We start from the raw sequence: 17,017 nt of genomic DNA on the forward strand, positions 1-17,017 counted from the left end.
GGAATACCTGCCCTGTGAGCATGATGCATTTTGATACTTCCTGTGTTCACCACCAAATTGACTTAGTGACTATAAATACTTCAACACCCATCTTTTGAAAAACACTGCTCTACAGTACGCACTGATTACACGTTATTGACATCACCCATGCAAACTGGAGAACTTGTATATACTAAGGGGAGGGCAGAGCAGACAGCTCAGGGACAGACTAAGAAAAAGTCCCGTGGAAAACACCTCAGTACTCTCAAAGTCGTCTTTGGGTTTACAACAGAAGTGAGGAGTTACTCCAGTTCTTCTTTGGAAAACAGAAATCTCTTCTCACTGAAGCCTTTCTAATACAAATAGGCTAGAAGCTTAGTGTTTTGTTTTTTTTTTTAAAGAATGCTTTTTTTTTTTAAAGATTTTATTTATTTGACAGAGAGAGAGACAGGAAGAGCAGGAACACAAGCAGGGGGAGTGGGAGAGGGAGAAGCAGGCTTCCCGCGGAGCAGGGAGCCCGATGTAGGGCTCGATCCCAGGACCCTGGGACCATGACCTGAGCTGAAGGCAGACGTTGGCGCCCCGGTGTTTATTTTTAATGGAGCTTGGAGGCAGAGACTGATGAGGTAGCAGCCAGAAATTTCCTTAATAAGCTACTTACTTAGAATTTCAAGCTCTAGGCTTAAATTCTCTTGGAAGGAGTAATCAAACCTTTCCTTTTTACCCATAGCAGGGACGGGGAGGTCATAAGTGAAGAACCCAAGGTAGCTTTGAGGTTCCAGAAGCTGCTATGAGCCAGGTATGAACTGATGACCCCTGACTCTTGAAGTGGAGCTGCCACGTTTACACCACTCTTCAAACAACGGAGAAGGCTCACCGTGAGCACTCTTTCAAACTGCTGTTTTGTGGTGGCTTGGCTACTTAGTACTACTGTCTTCTGTCACCTTAACCCAACAGACGAAAGACCTATAGCCTGGGCTCAGCGCGAGGGACTGCCTAAACCCAGCAGCAGGGAAGACAAGATAAACACCTCAAGAGCACAGGAACATACAACCCACATCCTAGTCAGGATCAGAAATGATTTATACTTTATCTGGCTCCAGAGTGGTGCTGGGAGAAACAAAATCAATCACAAGTAGACTTAGTACTCCTGAAATGTAAATTTTTTTTAATATATTTAAAAGCACACAGAAGTCTCCTTGACTTATAAAAAAACAAATACATAACAGGACAGATTTATTCATGATTCTGGGGCTCTGATGAGGTAAAACTCTTTACTGGATGTGGTGTGTTAATGTAAAACAAACATGATCTGTTACACCCGCAGAAGCGTATTCCAGTTGTAAAAGCAAATTCCTTCAAGGATCAGAGTGAACAACGATCGGTCTTCCACTGTGGAAAGCGTGCCCACAGCCGGCGGCTGGGACTGGGCCCAGGCACGGTGGGCTCTGACCAGGCAGCCCACAACCCCGGGCGCCAGGGCAGAAGGCAGAGCCCAGCAGCCCCCGCAGCCCACCCGGCAGGCGAGCCAGGCTTCTGGAAGGCCTCCCGCAAAGGCTGCGCGAGGCTCCCGGCCTGGGTGGGGACTACGAAGCACAGGGGCGATTGTTTTGTCCTGACTTGTGGCTCTGTCTTAAGTTCGAGAGCAGAAGACTCAGAAGGGGTGCTCCTTAAATATTTTCATTGTAACACTGAATGGAAATCATGATCCTGCCCACAAGCGCGCAGCAGAGAGAGAGCATGAGACCCTGGCGCCGGCGGAAGCGCTTTCTCCAGCCGACGTGCTCTCCACAGCGCAGTCTGGCCTAAGATACCGGACAACGCTGCATAAAATGGGGACATGGGAATCAAGTTTTACCCCTGTAACACACAACATAAAAAAAAACAAAAATCCAGTCTCGTTAGTAGATAGCTAAATTCTGAGGAAAACCTGAAATGTTTTTGTGTAATCGTCAACAGGCTGGAATGTATCTGATAGAGTTGAATCTGTTGTTTCTTTGGCTATCTTTCAATTAGATCTAGAAGCTGTTTTGACACGCCTCCATCCTATTTTTCCTGTCATTCTTAAATTGGGTAGCTCTCCTTCAGAAAAATTACTTCCTAGGAGTGAGGGCGGACTTCTGAATAGAAGAGGCCTTCAGCGGAAATGGCATCTCCAAGGCCCACAGTTCGAATGGGATCTTTACACACCAGGACTGGTGTGAAGTGGAAGGATATTCCCTCCCTGTGCCACTCTGCCACTGGCTCATTGGGGTTTATTACGATCCTCGAGCCCACCTCTGAATGGGAAGTCATGAACTCGTGGGGCGCCTGCAGGGACACACGGTTGGCGTCTATGGCTTCCGTGGCGCAGGCCTGCGTCCCGGCCACGCGCGCTCCTGCGGCCACAGCCGCCAGCTGGTTGGCCCAGTGTCCGTCGACAGTGGCCAGGATGTGGTAGACCAGCGTGTGGAAATGGATCCTGGTGAGGTCTGAGGCTCTGCTTTTACTCCTCCCATGTTCCTTCAAGATCCAAAAGAGGATGTCACTGACCATGCCCACGTCGGGGACGCCATTCCAGGAAGAGAGAGAGGAGTGAGGTCCAGATGCCGCCTGGCTGAGGAAAAGCAGCTCCTGTTCGTTCAGGCCCAGGGAAGTCACCGCAGGAAAGACCTGCTAACAGAAACACAACGGAGGTCTCTTTCTGATGGACACCCAGCTCCTAAGAGACCCGAGGACACAGCCCGTGACTACAGTCCAGGGAAGGCAGGCAGTACGGCGTCTCTCTTCCTTCCCACGAGACTCCCCGCCCCGGAGCACGCGCCGGGGAAGGGACGGTCACAGATGACTGCTTTGGCCATGACACCTCTAGCCGCACCTTTATCACCACTTGGGATAAACCCAGAAAGTGGCAGTGACACTTTGTAGACTCGGCCTTCTGCTATATTCACTCCGACCAAGGGCAGAGGGGCACCTACTTCCTATTTCCGTCCATGGCACCCCGCTTGAGACTTCGCACGCGCAGCAGCCCCTCTGCCTACTGGTGGGACCAGGCTCTTGGTTCCCGAACGCCAGCCGGCGCCGTGCCGGTGAGACAGAGAAGGCCCTGCGGCACACAGGGTCCCGTGGTTCCGTGTACACAACCCCAAAAAGCAGGGAGAAAGGTCTCCCGTCAGAGCTAAGCTTTTTAAGCAGCTGTGGGTTAGGGAAGGCCGAGCCGAGTAGCCACGGTGTGCAAAGGGCCGGTTTTAGTCTTAAAGGAGCCACTGTGTCGACCGATCTCTGACCTGGCGGAGCCAGAGAACCGCACACACGGGGAATGTGTGAGGGAGAGGAGCCCCTGGAGGGAGGGAGAGTGCAAGGGGTGCGTGTGTGTGCGCGTGCATGCATTTATTATTTAGAAACCGGTGGCCTGGAACCTTTGCACTGCCACGTACGGCATGTGCTGTGCCAGGCCCTGAGCGGGTGGCTTTATTTCATTCACTTCTTACCATAACCCTCTCAGAAGGAGGAATCGCCTCCATTTCCCAGATAAGGGGACTGAGGCTCAGAAAGGTTAAACAGATACACAGAAAATGAAATAAACATGGCCTTTTTAAAAGGTGGAAAGATAACCTTAAAGGAGAAATGCAAATCGAAACCTCCACTGAGAAACACCAAGTGCAAACGCCGACGTAAACCGCGGCGTGCGGGCGGCGCCTGCATGTGGTATTTGGGAGCTCACGACATGCTACTCACTTTTGCTACCAACTTGAAACTGCCCTAAAAAGTAAAGTCTATTAAAACAACCCACAATTATTCTCAAATATTTTTCACCTGTCAGACTGGCCAAAGAATGCGTGTTTCTAATCACGTTCTGGTGGCAAGGACATGAGGAAATGAGCACCTGTAAAGAGTTCTAGCGGGGGTGAGTGGGGACAGCTCCGTGGAGGGCACCTTGGCAACATTACACCCACAAGGGCCTTTTCTGCCTCACCGAGCACTGTGCTTCTGTGAATTCATCAGACATAGGTACCTGCTCACGGGGAGATGGAAGTCCTACACCAGGTTCTCTGCTGCACCACCGTCTGGGATAGCAAAGGACAGAAACCAAGATGCCCACCGACACGGTGCACGGTGAATAACCAACCTGGGGACCCCACATGCTCCCTTTCATCGCCTGGCTGTGAAAAGACAGCATGCTCCCCAGTGATGACGGAGAAAAGGCCTCCAAAATCCAGTCAGTGAGAAGAAGCAAAGTGCAGAACAGTCCACATTCCGTACACAGTGCTATCTTTTGGGGTAAAAAGGGACCAAACATGAAGGATATATCCCCATGTTTGCTTCTATTTGTACGTGACTCTGGAGAAATAAGGATGAAACCAAGAAGATTCCTAACAGTGGGTACGGGTGGTGGGAGGGAGACGTCACTGTGTGTCTTGGTATCATTGGGGTTCGAACCATATGAATATATCACCCATTAAAAAGGTTAAATAATAATAAATTAAAAGGTTCCGTAACTTGCCTAAGTTCACAAAGCTAGAGAACGGCAAAGCGGCCATGCCAACCCCGGCTTCCGAAGTCTGTGCTCTGAAGCACCGTACTCCCGGGTCTAATCCCTGCTGCTGACCGGAGGTACGAGTCGAACACCTTGGTGCCTGGTGGTGAGGGAGTGAAGCTCCCCCAAAGTTCCTCTCCTCTGAGTTTCTGGAAGTTCAACTGAAAGCAGCTGAGCTGGGCTCTTTTCTCCTTTGGGTTCTACCACAAAACCCATTCACGTCCAACTTCTCCATTCCAGGAGAAATAGGACCCACAAATCCATCAGGGACGCTGCCGTATTGCTAACCTAGTAGGAGATCCTGTTCCAGAACGGCTCTGGCTCCTTATTTGGATCTTCATGGACCCAGGTCTGAGTGACAGAACATCCATGCCTCAGTGAGCTGGCCCGTGAGCCCTAAGAGCCGGCCCCTCCGGGCAGGTGGGCGAGGGCCACAGAAGGCCGCACGTGCTGCCCTGTGGTTACCTGATGCATGATGCTCCTCATGAGCTCCTTGTTGGTCATACTGGCCAGCTCGAGGTGAACCGGAATACCAGTGGGGATGTCAGAAATGGAGGTCACGACCTGCCAAGAGAAGAGCGCAGTGGTGCCATTAGAAACAGAACTCACGCAAGAGGCAAGAAAGGGTCAAGGCCGAGAGGCAGTGCCTCTGGTCACAGCCTTTTTTGCATCATGATGCAAGCTCTAAGCCCCGGGGGTCACCACAGCCTCCAGACAAGGGACGCTCTTGCCGACAGGGAGGCGCCGGGGTCCTACACTCCGGGCACCAAGAACCGCCCGCGCGCTCCGGGAGCAGCCTCTTCCTGGGGGCCTACCCCGGGGAACCGCCGCACAGCTGATGTGAAGAGACGACACACACGACACAGAGGCCGCAGACCACACACCGCGGCGAAGCGCAGGGCGCAGAGGCTCGGGCGAGAGACGTTCTGCCCTGTCCTGCTGGAGCTGCCGCCCGCGGCCGAAGGGGCACCGGGAGGCGCGTCCCCGCGGCGGCTGCCGTCCGTCGTCCCGGGGAGGCCAGGACCGAGGACCAGGCAGCACGAGCTGCAGAGGCCGAGAGCGGCAGGAACCTGAGGAACAACGCCAGCCGAGATCTGTGAAATTCTGTGACAGTGCTATTACCTCCAAGAGCCTCTTCCTCTGCAGCTCCTTGCTCTGTCCCTCCATCATGTGCAATCCAGAGAGGACCACCAGGTCTGGCTGAAACTCCTCCAGGCTGGACACGAACACCTCCAGCATATTCATGGCCCCGTTGGAGAGGTCGTGGGAGAAGATGAATCGGTTGGCATGGGGAGCTTTTAACCGGCCCCACTCCTCCCCTAGAAAAGCCCAGGCAACACAGTGGGAAGAAAAGGAAGAGGCTTTAGGTCTCCTGGCTGTGGGGGCGGGAGGGGGCCTCACGGGAGCCCCGGCTCCGGGCACGCTGGCTTGTGGCTGAGTGCAGCCCGGCGACAATGGCCTAGGCCAGCATGGCGCTGCATCCAGGACGGTGGTCAGTAAAGAAACCAATCCACCGGACCCCGACCCCGACCCCAGCCCAACAACACAACAAACACAGCATGGGCGCCCTATGCCTCTGTCAAGGGGCTGCCAGTTAGTCCCAGGAGCGCTTCCCGCCCACTGAGCTCTCACACACAGGACGCCTGTGGCCCCTCCCTGTAGCACGGCTTCCAAACACCAGCATCCGGCACACAGCGTGCACGTCCCTGCACATGGAACACGCGATCTTTCTCGACGCACTTCCCACCTCGCAGCCGGGCCTCGAGCATCTCTCATGCAGCCGGGCCCCATGGAGGCAAGCTGACTGCAGCCCCTCCTCCCTGCTGCCCGCTGGTGGTTTCCTGGCACTTGATCCAGAAGGTAACAACGTCTGGCTGCTCTAGCCGCCTCTGAGTGCGCTGCTTTGGAATAATGACTGCTCAAGACCAAGTTCAAGCGTTACCTCCTCCCTAAGTGGCTGCTGACTGCTCCAGCCTGAGGTGCACTTTCACTGCTCTGAGCATCCCCAGAGGTTTCCCTGCCCACGGTTTGGGGAGTATCATTTTGCTTTGAGCTAGTTCTCCCACGGTTCTGAACGAGTATTCAAACTTACACCATTACTTAACTTGTCACACATCTGTGCCCCATCTCCCCAAACAGAATGGCAGCTCTTTGAAGGGAACATTGCACGTCTCTTGATTCTCAAAGTACCTGTCACAGGCCCTGCAGAGAGGGCCCACTCAAGCCGAGGGAGGCGAGATGCACCCCTGGCTGGGTCTTCTGGTGGGGGGAGCAGTTTGGGATCTGTGCCCACCACAGGAGTGGCTCTCCCCACAGGCCCTGCGTCAGAATCTCCTGGGGAGCTGAGTTTTAGATGTGCAGGTGCTGGGGCCCACCGCTGTGCACGTGGGTGCAGAACGACCCACGCAGACCCCACAGCGGCCAAGCATCTGAGAGGCGTGTGCTATGGCTGGGAGTCCTAAAGCAGGGCAAGAGACAGAGGCCTTCCCTGGGTTCCCCTGGTGAAGCCTCACCACTCTTTCTTCTCCCAAGGCTTGGCAGCAAATCTTGAAACTCAGTCAGCGCAAGGGCCACCTGGGCTCTGTAACTGCTTCAGGCAATTCCTAAATGATCCCTCCTGCCCCCCCAAACCAGCATGGAGGCACTTCCGGAGACTCAGGGGCAAGGATTTAGGAGCTGGGTTTCTATAGCTTTCCCTCCAAGTATTCATCTCATTTACAAAATTAGAATTCATACACTGAAAGCTCGTTTTTCACTGGTTTCTATCAGTTACTGGACAATCCTTCAGAAAGCTTTTCCCGAAGGCAGACAAACCACAGCAGAGGGTTTCCTCATACTGCAGGCTGATGTGCTAACTGTTGTCAGCAAACCTCTTCCTCCTTCCTACAACAGGCCTCTCCAAACAGAAGCCTTGCCTCTCCACAGGGAGTGCGCGTGTGCATACAGGGCTTACTCTGGAGTGAGTGTCAAGGTTGGCAGAGCCCATCTTTCCTTTACTGTGAGTTCAGCTTTATTGAATCCATTCCTCTGAAAAACATTTTATATGTGGGTCAATATAAAAATCTATGAAAGCAGAAAAAGACATTTCCTATTTACTGAACCCCAACACAATGGTTATGTCGGTTACACCAACACATTCCTTTAATTCCTGGTCCACGTCTTACCATTTGTCCAAAGAAAACACCCAATAATGGCCCACACAGCTGAGTGCAACACTCCGACCCTGTTTTATCTCCAAAGACCCAAAGCAAGGGCAGCCTCCCCTGCGAAGCCTTCCCTAACTCTGCCAACCCCAGTAGATTCAGCTGCTTCCTCCCCTGGGCCACTGTTGGTACCTCTTAAGGATGGGGCACATGATTTTGTAATCATCTGCTCAAGAGCCCATGCCCTGCAGTGAGCTGCGAGCTGAGCGCAGGGCCCGCGCCTTCTGGCACCAGCTCGTCCTGCCTCACACCGCCCCTGCATGTAGCGTGTGAACAAATGAATGAGCGAAGAACAAGCGAAGGAGAGGAAAGACTGAGGACTTCGATGGCCTGTGACAACAAAGAATATGGGTATGACTCCAAATCCAACATCTTCCCCACTGACAAGACTCCGCACAAGGGGAGGAATCCACATCAGAATCCTCCCAAGGGCAAGACCTGGGGCTGCCCCTTCCAGAGTGAAGCTGCTGAGAAGCACCGCCTAACTTACCCAGGAGAGCCACACGGCATTCAAAGTAAATGAATTTCCTCAGGGAAAGAGAGGAGAAGCAAAATAAATAGGCCTCTGTGAGGCAAAGACGAGGAGGGAAGTGAAGAGCTGCTCCCTGGCTGTTCCTAGAGGACACAGGACTGACGGAACGGCCTGAGAAGCAAACCGACTGGAACGCAGACAGGGCAAGCCTGGAACCTCAACGCCCCGGTTCTCACAGAACTTGGAATGCGTTTCTCTGAGCGATCCCTTCTCTCAATTTACCGTCCTGCCCTTCGGCCACTAGGTCAGCAACACCTATGTATGACTCAGTGGGTCCCCGGCCCAAAGCCTGAAAACAAGCTTCTCTGGGCAAGTCCGGCAGGGGAAAAGGAGGAAAGCATTGGTGACAAATCCTCTTTGGGAATTTATTCATCTAAATATGAGAGAAGCTGGGGATGGATTTCTGTGAAGACAAGTGATCCAAGGGCTTCTGCCACCAGACTAGCTTCCCTCCAAGGGTCAGTGAAAATGTAACTTCCCATAAAGTTTCATGGGAGGCCCTGCTTTGTACTAACAAAATAAGGCATAGAAAAGAAAAACTAAAGTGTGGGGTTTAGAAACCCCAGGATGGAGACAGTCTCCTTTGAAGATAGGCTGTGCCGTCTGCTTACCTCCACACGAGGCACAGCGGTCAAATCCAACAGCACAATCCAGTGGAGGAGAGCAGTCTCTCCACCCTGCAGTCACCAGGGAAGCTGACGGGAACCAGGAACCAGGAAGGTCCCCAGGTCATGAGGTGAGCACCAGCAGGGTGCAAGGGAGAGGAATCTGGAACTGGCAGCAGCAGCACCTCCAAGGCTCGTTAGCTCCTCTAGACCCTTCCTGTCAACAGTCTGCTTCATGCCTTTCACTGAAGGAGCTCCCGGTACCTCTGAACCCTTGCCACAACCTTCAGGCAGTAAGAACTATCAGTCTGAGTTTCTGAGAAACTCAAAACTTGCGTATAATTAAATGTGAACCACCTACTGCAACATTCTGTCCATAACGTCCAGACCTAGCCCTTCCTAACCTCCTGATTACAAGAAGCACCCAAAAGAGAACCAGAGACAAACAATTCCTTTTTTGCACATGGAGAAAAACATAATTTTCAAGAAGCACTCTAATTCCTATCTCACATTAATTACTCTAGTACGTGAGGTTCTCTTAATCGACTTGGAAGCAGTTCACTGAAGCCTATTAAAGTAGTGCTTTAAGGGACTAATTAGTCTGTTTAGATGCTTGAGTCTTTAACTTGAGTTAATGATGTGTTGAGTCAGAAATTCAAGAGTCTGAGTTCTGAGCAGAGCAAAGAGACAACAGCAAATATGCAGATTAAATGAACAGAGTTAAAATATGTTTAGGTATTGAGGATTCTCTAAGAATCAGAACTGTAGTCTCTGTGACACACAAAGTCTACTGGGAGTGACGCCGGATGGGCTGGATTTGGACTGATGAACACTGGAATGTTATATAATGGGAAATAATTAAGTGTTGCTAAATACAAACACTTCCACACCCAAGGGAAAATAAAAGGCTTCAAAGGAAGTTTGCCAGAGGCCTGGAATCAATCCTAACAGCTTGGAACAGTTGGCCAGAAAAGCCTAGGGCAGAATCCAGCACAGTGTTGTACAGATGTTACCTGCCCTTCTCTTTAGTAATAAAACTTGGAATATGTGTGTTTAACACATTTTCATTTTTATTCAAGATGCCGGTTTTCCTAGAGCCTAATTTCTCTTGGGGTCAGGTCAGTTCTGTTTGTAGATCTGGGAATTTTCTTCAATGTTACAATACTCTCTGTTCTTGAGATAATGGCCAGCATCAGCTCAGCAGAACCAAGAGGTCAGGCAATCTTCGTAAGGCAAGAAAGGGTCCCGCCAACTTACAAAGATCAATTTCTAGCACAGTCGCACCCCAGTCTGACAACACACAGTCCCTTGTACAGTCTCACACCATTACTTACTCATTTCTCTTACCTGCCTGATATTCTAAAATAAGGTGGAACTCATCCGCTTCCTGCAACGACTCTGGTGGAACAAAGACATTATCATCAAGAAGTTCATGCAGCTTTGGACCAACTGGACCGCAAAGAAGAATCTGGAGACAAGATAGAGGAAATCTATTAGGAGATCTGTCCCTTTTCCCATAGAATCTATACAGTAACCAACAGGGACATCCAGGCCACTTCTATTCATTTCAACAAAAAACTGGAATCCTAATCTAATTTTAAAAGCTTTTGGTTTGGAGGTATGTAGTAGAGGGAGCTATTAACCAGGGCTTGGGCCTCTGGAGGGAATGGCCACCGGAAATGAGGGGCTGACAAAAGACCCGAGTCACACCTGTTAGACAGATACCTACGTAGCTGTGGAATCTCATACACTCTGTAAGTGACTGAATGTTTGTGTCCTCCTCCAAATTCCTAAGTTGAAGCCTAACTGCCGATGTGACAGTATTTGCAGACAGGGCTTTCAGGAGGTAATTAAGGGTCATATGGGTGCAGTCCTAATCCAGGAGGATTGGTGGCCTCATAAGAAAAGAAAAAGGGAGAGCTAGATCTCTCTCTTTCCAACATGCCCACTGAAGAAAGGCCATGTGAGGACACACCAGAAGGTGGCTGCAAGCCAGGAAAGAAGCCCTCACCAGAAACTGGACCCTGTTGGAACCTTGATCTTGGACTTGCCAGCCTCAGAATTGTGACAAAATAAATTTCTGTTGTTGAAGCTGCCCAGCCTATGGCATTTTGTTATTATGGCTGTCGAAGCAAACTAAGACACACCCCACCCCCACTTTCTTTTCTTTACTCTCTCATCCTATGTAGGCAAACAGATAATGGCATGTTGTCTACTCAGAGTTGCCCGATGAAAACAATTCTGTTTGAATTTTACACAGTATAGAAAAGAGCCTCAGAATCACAATATGGCCCTCCAATCAGAGGACCTAATTTGTGGGATGGGGCTCCCTATTATACTTGGCTGTTATGTAAGCAGGATAGCCTTCCAGAGATGGGAATTAAAGAGCACCTCAGTTGGGAGGCAGGTGCTCTGAAACTTTCCCTAAACCTTTTCTTCAACTCCAACCTGGGACTCTACCTGGCTCTTCCTTCTAGAAGTCATTTCACATCTACTGCTGCTCTGCCAGGCAGGCTCTGGACCCCTCTCACAGCCAGGCCAACGGGCTCAAAACCACCAAACAATGAGGGCTTGGACAGCGACGTAAAGGAAAGTCCCCAGAGATGATCAACACCATGTCAGATTTAATATGCCCCACCCAGAAACTTCAAAAGGCGTTTTACTTGCTAATTAACTGCTTGCTTGTACAGCTACAACTTTACTTGTTTTCTCTAATTCCTGGGCAGAACTTCAGCCTCCAAGATGAGAGATCACAGGCCAAATTTACCCTCCTGCCCAAAACAACAAAAACAGACAAAATACATGAAACAATGGTTTTTACAACATTTGGACACAACAACAAAGGACAGTGATCCCTAACAGGAAAAAAACCGAACTGAGTAAGACCTACAAATGCCACATCAAATTAAAGGATTGTTTCCAGATATACAAAATGTGAAAGAGTTCATCATCAGTAGACCTGCACTATATGAAAGGTTAAAGGAAATCCTTCAGGCACAAGTTAAATGATACCAGATGGAAATAAGGATCTAAACAAAGGAATGAGGAGCACCAAAAATGGTAACTCTGGGTAAGTATATAAGATCTTTTTCTTATTATTTAAATCTTTATAAAAGATAATCAACTGTTTAAAGAGCAATATTAACAACACAGGATGAGGTTTATAATATACACGGAAGTAAACCATATGACAACAACACTAAAGACCAGAGAAAAGAAATGGAAGCACCTATTTATTATAAAGTCCTTAGATTATACATTAGGTATGATATCACTGACAGCAGATCGTGATGGCTAAAAATGTACACTATAAATCTTAAAGCAACCACTAAAATAACAAGGAATTATAGCAAATAAGCCAGAAGATAATCTGAAAGCATAGAAAATAATTCAAAAGAGTGCAGAAAAAGAGGAAAAAGGGAAGATAAAGAGGTGGGACAAACAGAAAACAAAGAGCAAGATGTCAGACTTAAACCTAATCTATTAACAAATACATTAAGTGCAAATGGCCTAAATAGCCCAAGTAAAGGAGACTGTCAAAGTGAATTAAAAAGTAAGCCCCAAATATATGCTGCCTACAAAAAATATATTCTTTATTAATTATGAAATCTAAGTCACCATTTTATTTACTTTGCAACAGACTTGTATGTTGTTGTTTTTATCTGGACACATTATTATTATTATTTTTTTTTATTGAAGTATAGTTGACACACAATGTTACATTAGTTTCAAGTGTACAATATAGTGATACAACAAGTCTATATGTTATGCTATGCTCACCAAAGGTGTAGCTACCAACACTATTACAATACCACTGACTACAATTCCCTCTGCTGTACCTTTCATCCCCATGACTTTTTCATTCCACAACTGGAGGCCTGTACTTCCCACTCCCCTTCACCCATTTTGCCCATCCTCCCACTGCCCAAGGAATACATTTTAAATATAAAGACACCAATAGGTTAAAACAGAAAAATGGAAAAAGATATGTCACACTAACACTAATCAAAAGAAAGCTACAATGGCAATTGTAACCAAAACAGATTTTAGAGCAAATATTATGAAATGATTTTCTTTATCCCTGGCAATGATAAAGAGGTCAATTCATGAAGAGGATACAGCAATCATAAATAGTTAGGTATACACTTAATGACAGGGCTTAAAAATATATGAAGCACAAAGTTATAGAATTGTATGGAATAGATAAATCTATAACTATAGATGAGGATGTTAATACTTGCCTCTCAATAACTGATAAATCAAATAGACACAAAATCAGTAAGAATATAGAAGACCTAAACAACACTACCAACCAACTTGGCCTGACATTTATAAAATATTTCATCCAACAACAGCAGAATATAACTCTCCCTCTTCCTCTGCCCTCCCACTCCCCCCATTCTCCCTGGCATCCATGCTCTCTCTCTCAGATAAACAAAATCTTAAACAAACAAACAAAAAAAACTTTACTAAGATAGACCATATTCTAGGTCATAAAAAAAGTCTCAATAAATTTAACAGGATCAAGAGAAGCATATTCTCTGACCACAATGTAATTAAAATAGAAATCATCAGCAGAGGGCGCCTGGGTGACTCAGTCGATTAACCATCTGCTCAGGTCATGATCCTGGGGTCCTGGGATCGAGTCCCTCATCGGGCTCCCTGCTCTGCAGGGAGTCTGCTTCTCCCTCTGCCCCTCCTCCCACTCATTCTCTCAATCTCTCTCAAATAAATAAATAAAAATCTTAAAAAAAAAAAAAATCATTAGCAGAAAGATATCTGGAAACACCCCAAAGTGTTTAGAAAGGAGCTCATACACTTATAAATAGTTCATGGATGGGCTATCAAATAGCCCATCTCAAGAAATCACAGGGTTATTAGAAAGCACGTTGAATGGAATGAAAAAAAACTATAATGTATCAAAATCTGTGGGATGCAGCTAAAGAAGTACTTAAGGGGAGGGCGCCTGGGTGGCTCAGTTGGTTAAGCGACTGCCTTCAGCTCAGGTCATGATCCTGGAGTCCTGGGATCGAGTCCCACATCGGGCTCCCTGCTCAGCGGGGGGTCTGCTTCTCCCTCTGACTCTCCCCCTCTCATGCTCTCTCTCTCTCAAATAAATAAATAAATCTTTAAAAAAAAAAAAAAAAGAAGTACTTAAGGGGAAATTTATAGCACTAAACACCTAGATCAGAAAATAAAGTCTCAAATCAATGACATCAGCTTCTACCTTAAACTAGGAAAAAAAGAGCAAGTTAAACAACATGAACAAAACTAATGAAATACAAAAGAGAAAAATCAATGAAACCTAAAGTTCATTATTTATTGAAAAGATCAGTAAAACTGATTAAACTCTAAGCAAAGAGGAAAAAAAAAAAGATCACAAGGGGAAGTTGCAGAGAGGAAAGATCCTGAGCTCATCTCCTCCCACAGACACACTGAGGCTGCAACAACATATAGAGCAACTCTCTCTGAGAACAACCTGAAAATTAGCAGAACAACTCTTCCACATTAAAGACATAAAGAAAAAGACATACTGAGAAGTGCAGAAGTGACAGAGACACAGTCTGGTCGGGACCCAAACCCCCGGCGTCCTGACCCACAAGTAGGAGGGATATCATAGGTGTGGAGGTCCTCCCTAAGGAGTGAGGGGTTCAAACCATACACTGGGCACCCCCTGCCCTAGGGATCTGCACTGGAAGGAGGAGCCTTTATAATGTCTGGCTTTGAAAATCAGTGGGGCTTAGCTTTACGGGAACAAGAGGGTTATAGCAGACTGACACTTCACTACTAAAGGGCTTACACAGAATCTTACTCACGCCAAGACCCAGTGCAGAGGCAGCAGTTTGAAAAGCACCTGGGCCATAGAAGAGATTTGACTAACTTCAGGGACAGGGATCTGCAGGAACTTTCTCTGTGAATAGAAGCATTAGCAGGTACCATATTTTGCCCTCCTTCAGCCTAGCTGGCCTGACACTAGGAAACAAAAGTTCTAGCACTTTCTATCTACTTTACCACCACTGCTCACCCTGCTCCGGCATTTCCCTGTAGACCTGCTCTGCCTGACCTGCCCACCGCAGCAGGTACCCCCTCCAAAGTGGTTCTTACCCCACCACACCTGGCGGGCAGCTGGGATCTGCACCTGTCCAAGGTGACTCCTGCCCCAGGAAGGGGCAGGCCAGCCCCAACCACCAGTACCCCTGCAGCAGCCACAGCCTCTGAGCTAGCCAGGCAAACCCAACCACCAACGTGCCTACAGCACTTGCAGCCCAGACACAACAGATGGGTACGTGCGGCCCACACAGGTGGCACCCCAGAAGTGCCTCTGCTTGACCAGGGGTGACTGCACTTCTGGGCCCCAAAGGATACCTTCTACACAAGGCCAGCACCTTCAAGACCAGAAGATGTGAATGAACTACCAAATACGTAGGAACAAAGAGAGAGACCAACAAAATGAGACAGAGAAATATGTTCCTAAGAAAGACCTCAGAAAAAAGAACTAAATGAAACAGAGAAAAGCGGTCGACCTGATAAAGAGTTCAATGTAATTAATGGTCATAGAGATGTTCACTGAACTTGGGAGTGGATGAACTCAGTGCAAACTTCAACAAAGAGAAAATATAAAAAGAACTAATCAGAGCTGAGCAATAACTGCAATGAAAAATACACGAGAGGGACTCAACAGCAGACTGGAGGATGCAGAAGAATGGATCAGTGCTCTGGAAGGCCATCCAAGCTGAACAGCAAAAGAAAGCAAAAAGAAAGAAGAAGAAGAAGAAAAAATGAGGACAGATTAAGGGAACCTCTGGGACAATATCAGGCAAAATAACATTAGCATTATAGGGATCTCAGAGGAAGAAACAAAGGGACAGAAAACTTATCTGAAGGCATAACAGCTGAAAACTTCTCCAACCTGGGGGAGGAAACAGACAGTCAGGTCCAGGAAGCACAGACAGCCCCAAGCAAGATGAAGCCAAGCTTAAAAGCAGCAGTAGAAAAACAACTAGTTATGCACCCAGGAACACCTGTAAGACTACTGGCTGATTTTTCAGCAGAAACTTTGCAGGCCAGAAAGGAGTCCTATGATATATTCAAAGTGCTGAAAGGAAAACACCTACGATCAAAGACACCAAGGATATGGTACCCTGCAGAACTGTCATTCAGAACTGAAAAAGTGATAAAGAGCTTCCCAAACAAAAGTTAAAAGGAGTTCACTACACTAAACTGACCTTATAAGAAATATTAAAAGACTTTTTTAAGCAGAAATGAAGAGGCCGTAACTAGAAGAAAATTATGAAAGAAAAAATCTCTACTGGTAAAAGCAAACATATAGTAAAGGTAGTAGATAAGTCACTCATAAAGTTAGTGTGAAGGTTAAAAGACAAGAGTAAAATCAACTAAATCTACAATAACTAGTTAAGAGACACACAAAATTTTTAAAAATGTAAAATATGATTCCAAATACATAAAACATGGGGTGGAGGGAGTCAAAACATAGTGCTTTTAAAATGTGTCCACCCATCAATTTAAAATAGACTGCTATATATGGGATGTTATATACGAACCTCATGGTAACTGCAAACCAAAAACCTACAACAGATACACAAAAAATAAAGGAATCCAAGCGCAACACTAAAGAAAGCCATCAAGTCACAAGGCAAGAGAGCAAAAGAACAGAGAATAACTACGAAAACAATTAACAAAATCGCAATAAGTACATACCTATCAATAATTACTTTAAATGTAAATGCACTAAATGCTCCAATCAAAAGACACAAGGGTGAATGAGTGGATGAAAACACCAGAACTTGCTGCCTACAAGAGACTCACTTCAGACCTAAAGATAAATACAAACCGAAAGTGAAGGGATGAAAAAAGATATTCCATGCAAATGGAAACAAAAAAGCTGGAGCAGCAATATTAAATGAGACAAAATAGACTTTAAAACGAAGACTATCATGAGACAAAGAAGGGCGTTACATAATGATAAAGAGGTCAATCCCACAAGTGGATTTAACAACTGTAAAAACCTATGCATCCAACATAGGAGACCTAAATATATAAAGCAAATATTAATAGACATAAAGGGAGAAATTGACAGTAATACAGTAACAGTGGGAGATTTTAACACCCCATTTACATCAACGGATAGATCACCCAGATCAAAAATCAATAAGGAAAGTGG

General features: G+C 47.2%; 1 protein-coding gene across 3 annotated transcripts in view; it reads right to left on the bottom strand.

Moving 5' to 3' along the window:
- Window positions 1-1,124: 1,124 nt before the first annotated feature.
- Window positions 1,125-17,017, bottom strand: part of ADPGK (ADP dependent glucokinase) — a 32,432-nt gene continuing 16,539 nt past the window's right edge. For 2 of the 3 annotated variants that reach the window (XM_006731268.3, XM_031025877.2), the window contains exons 4-7: window positions 10,183-10,303; window positions 5,618-5,814; window positions 4,961-5,059; window positions 1,125-2,634 (exon numbers count right to left, since the gene is read on the bottom strand). In XM_006731268.3, the coding sequence (XP_006731331.2) occupies window positions 2,080-2,634; window positions 4,961-5,059; window positions 5,618-5,814; window positions 10,183-10,303 (972 nt within the window). In that variant the 3' untranslated portion in view covers window positions 1,125-2,079. The remainder of the gene's footprint in view (window positions 2,635-4,960; window positions 5,060-5,617; window positions 5,815-10,182; window positions 10,304-17,017) is intronic. The other variant, XM_006731269.3, reaches the window with a different exon arrangement.

This window comes from Leptonychotes weddellii, chromosome 9, assembly GCF_054177405.1.
Source record: "Leptonychotes weddellii isolate Sample4059 chromosome 9, ASM5417740v2, whole genome shotgun sequence".
NCBI classification, from domain to species: domain Eukaryota; kingdom Metazoa; phylum Chordata; class Mammalia; order Carnivora; family Phocidae; genus Leptonychotes; species Leptonychotes weddellii.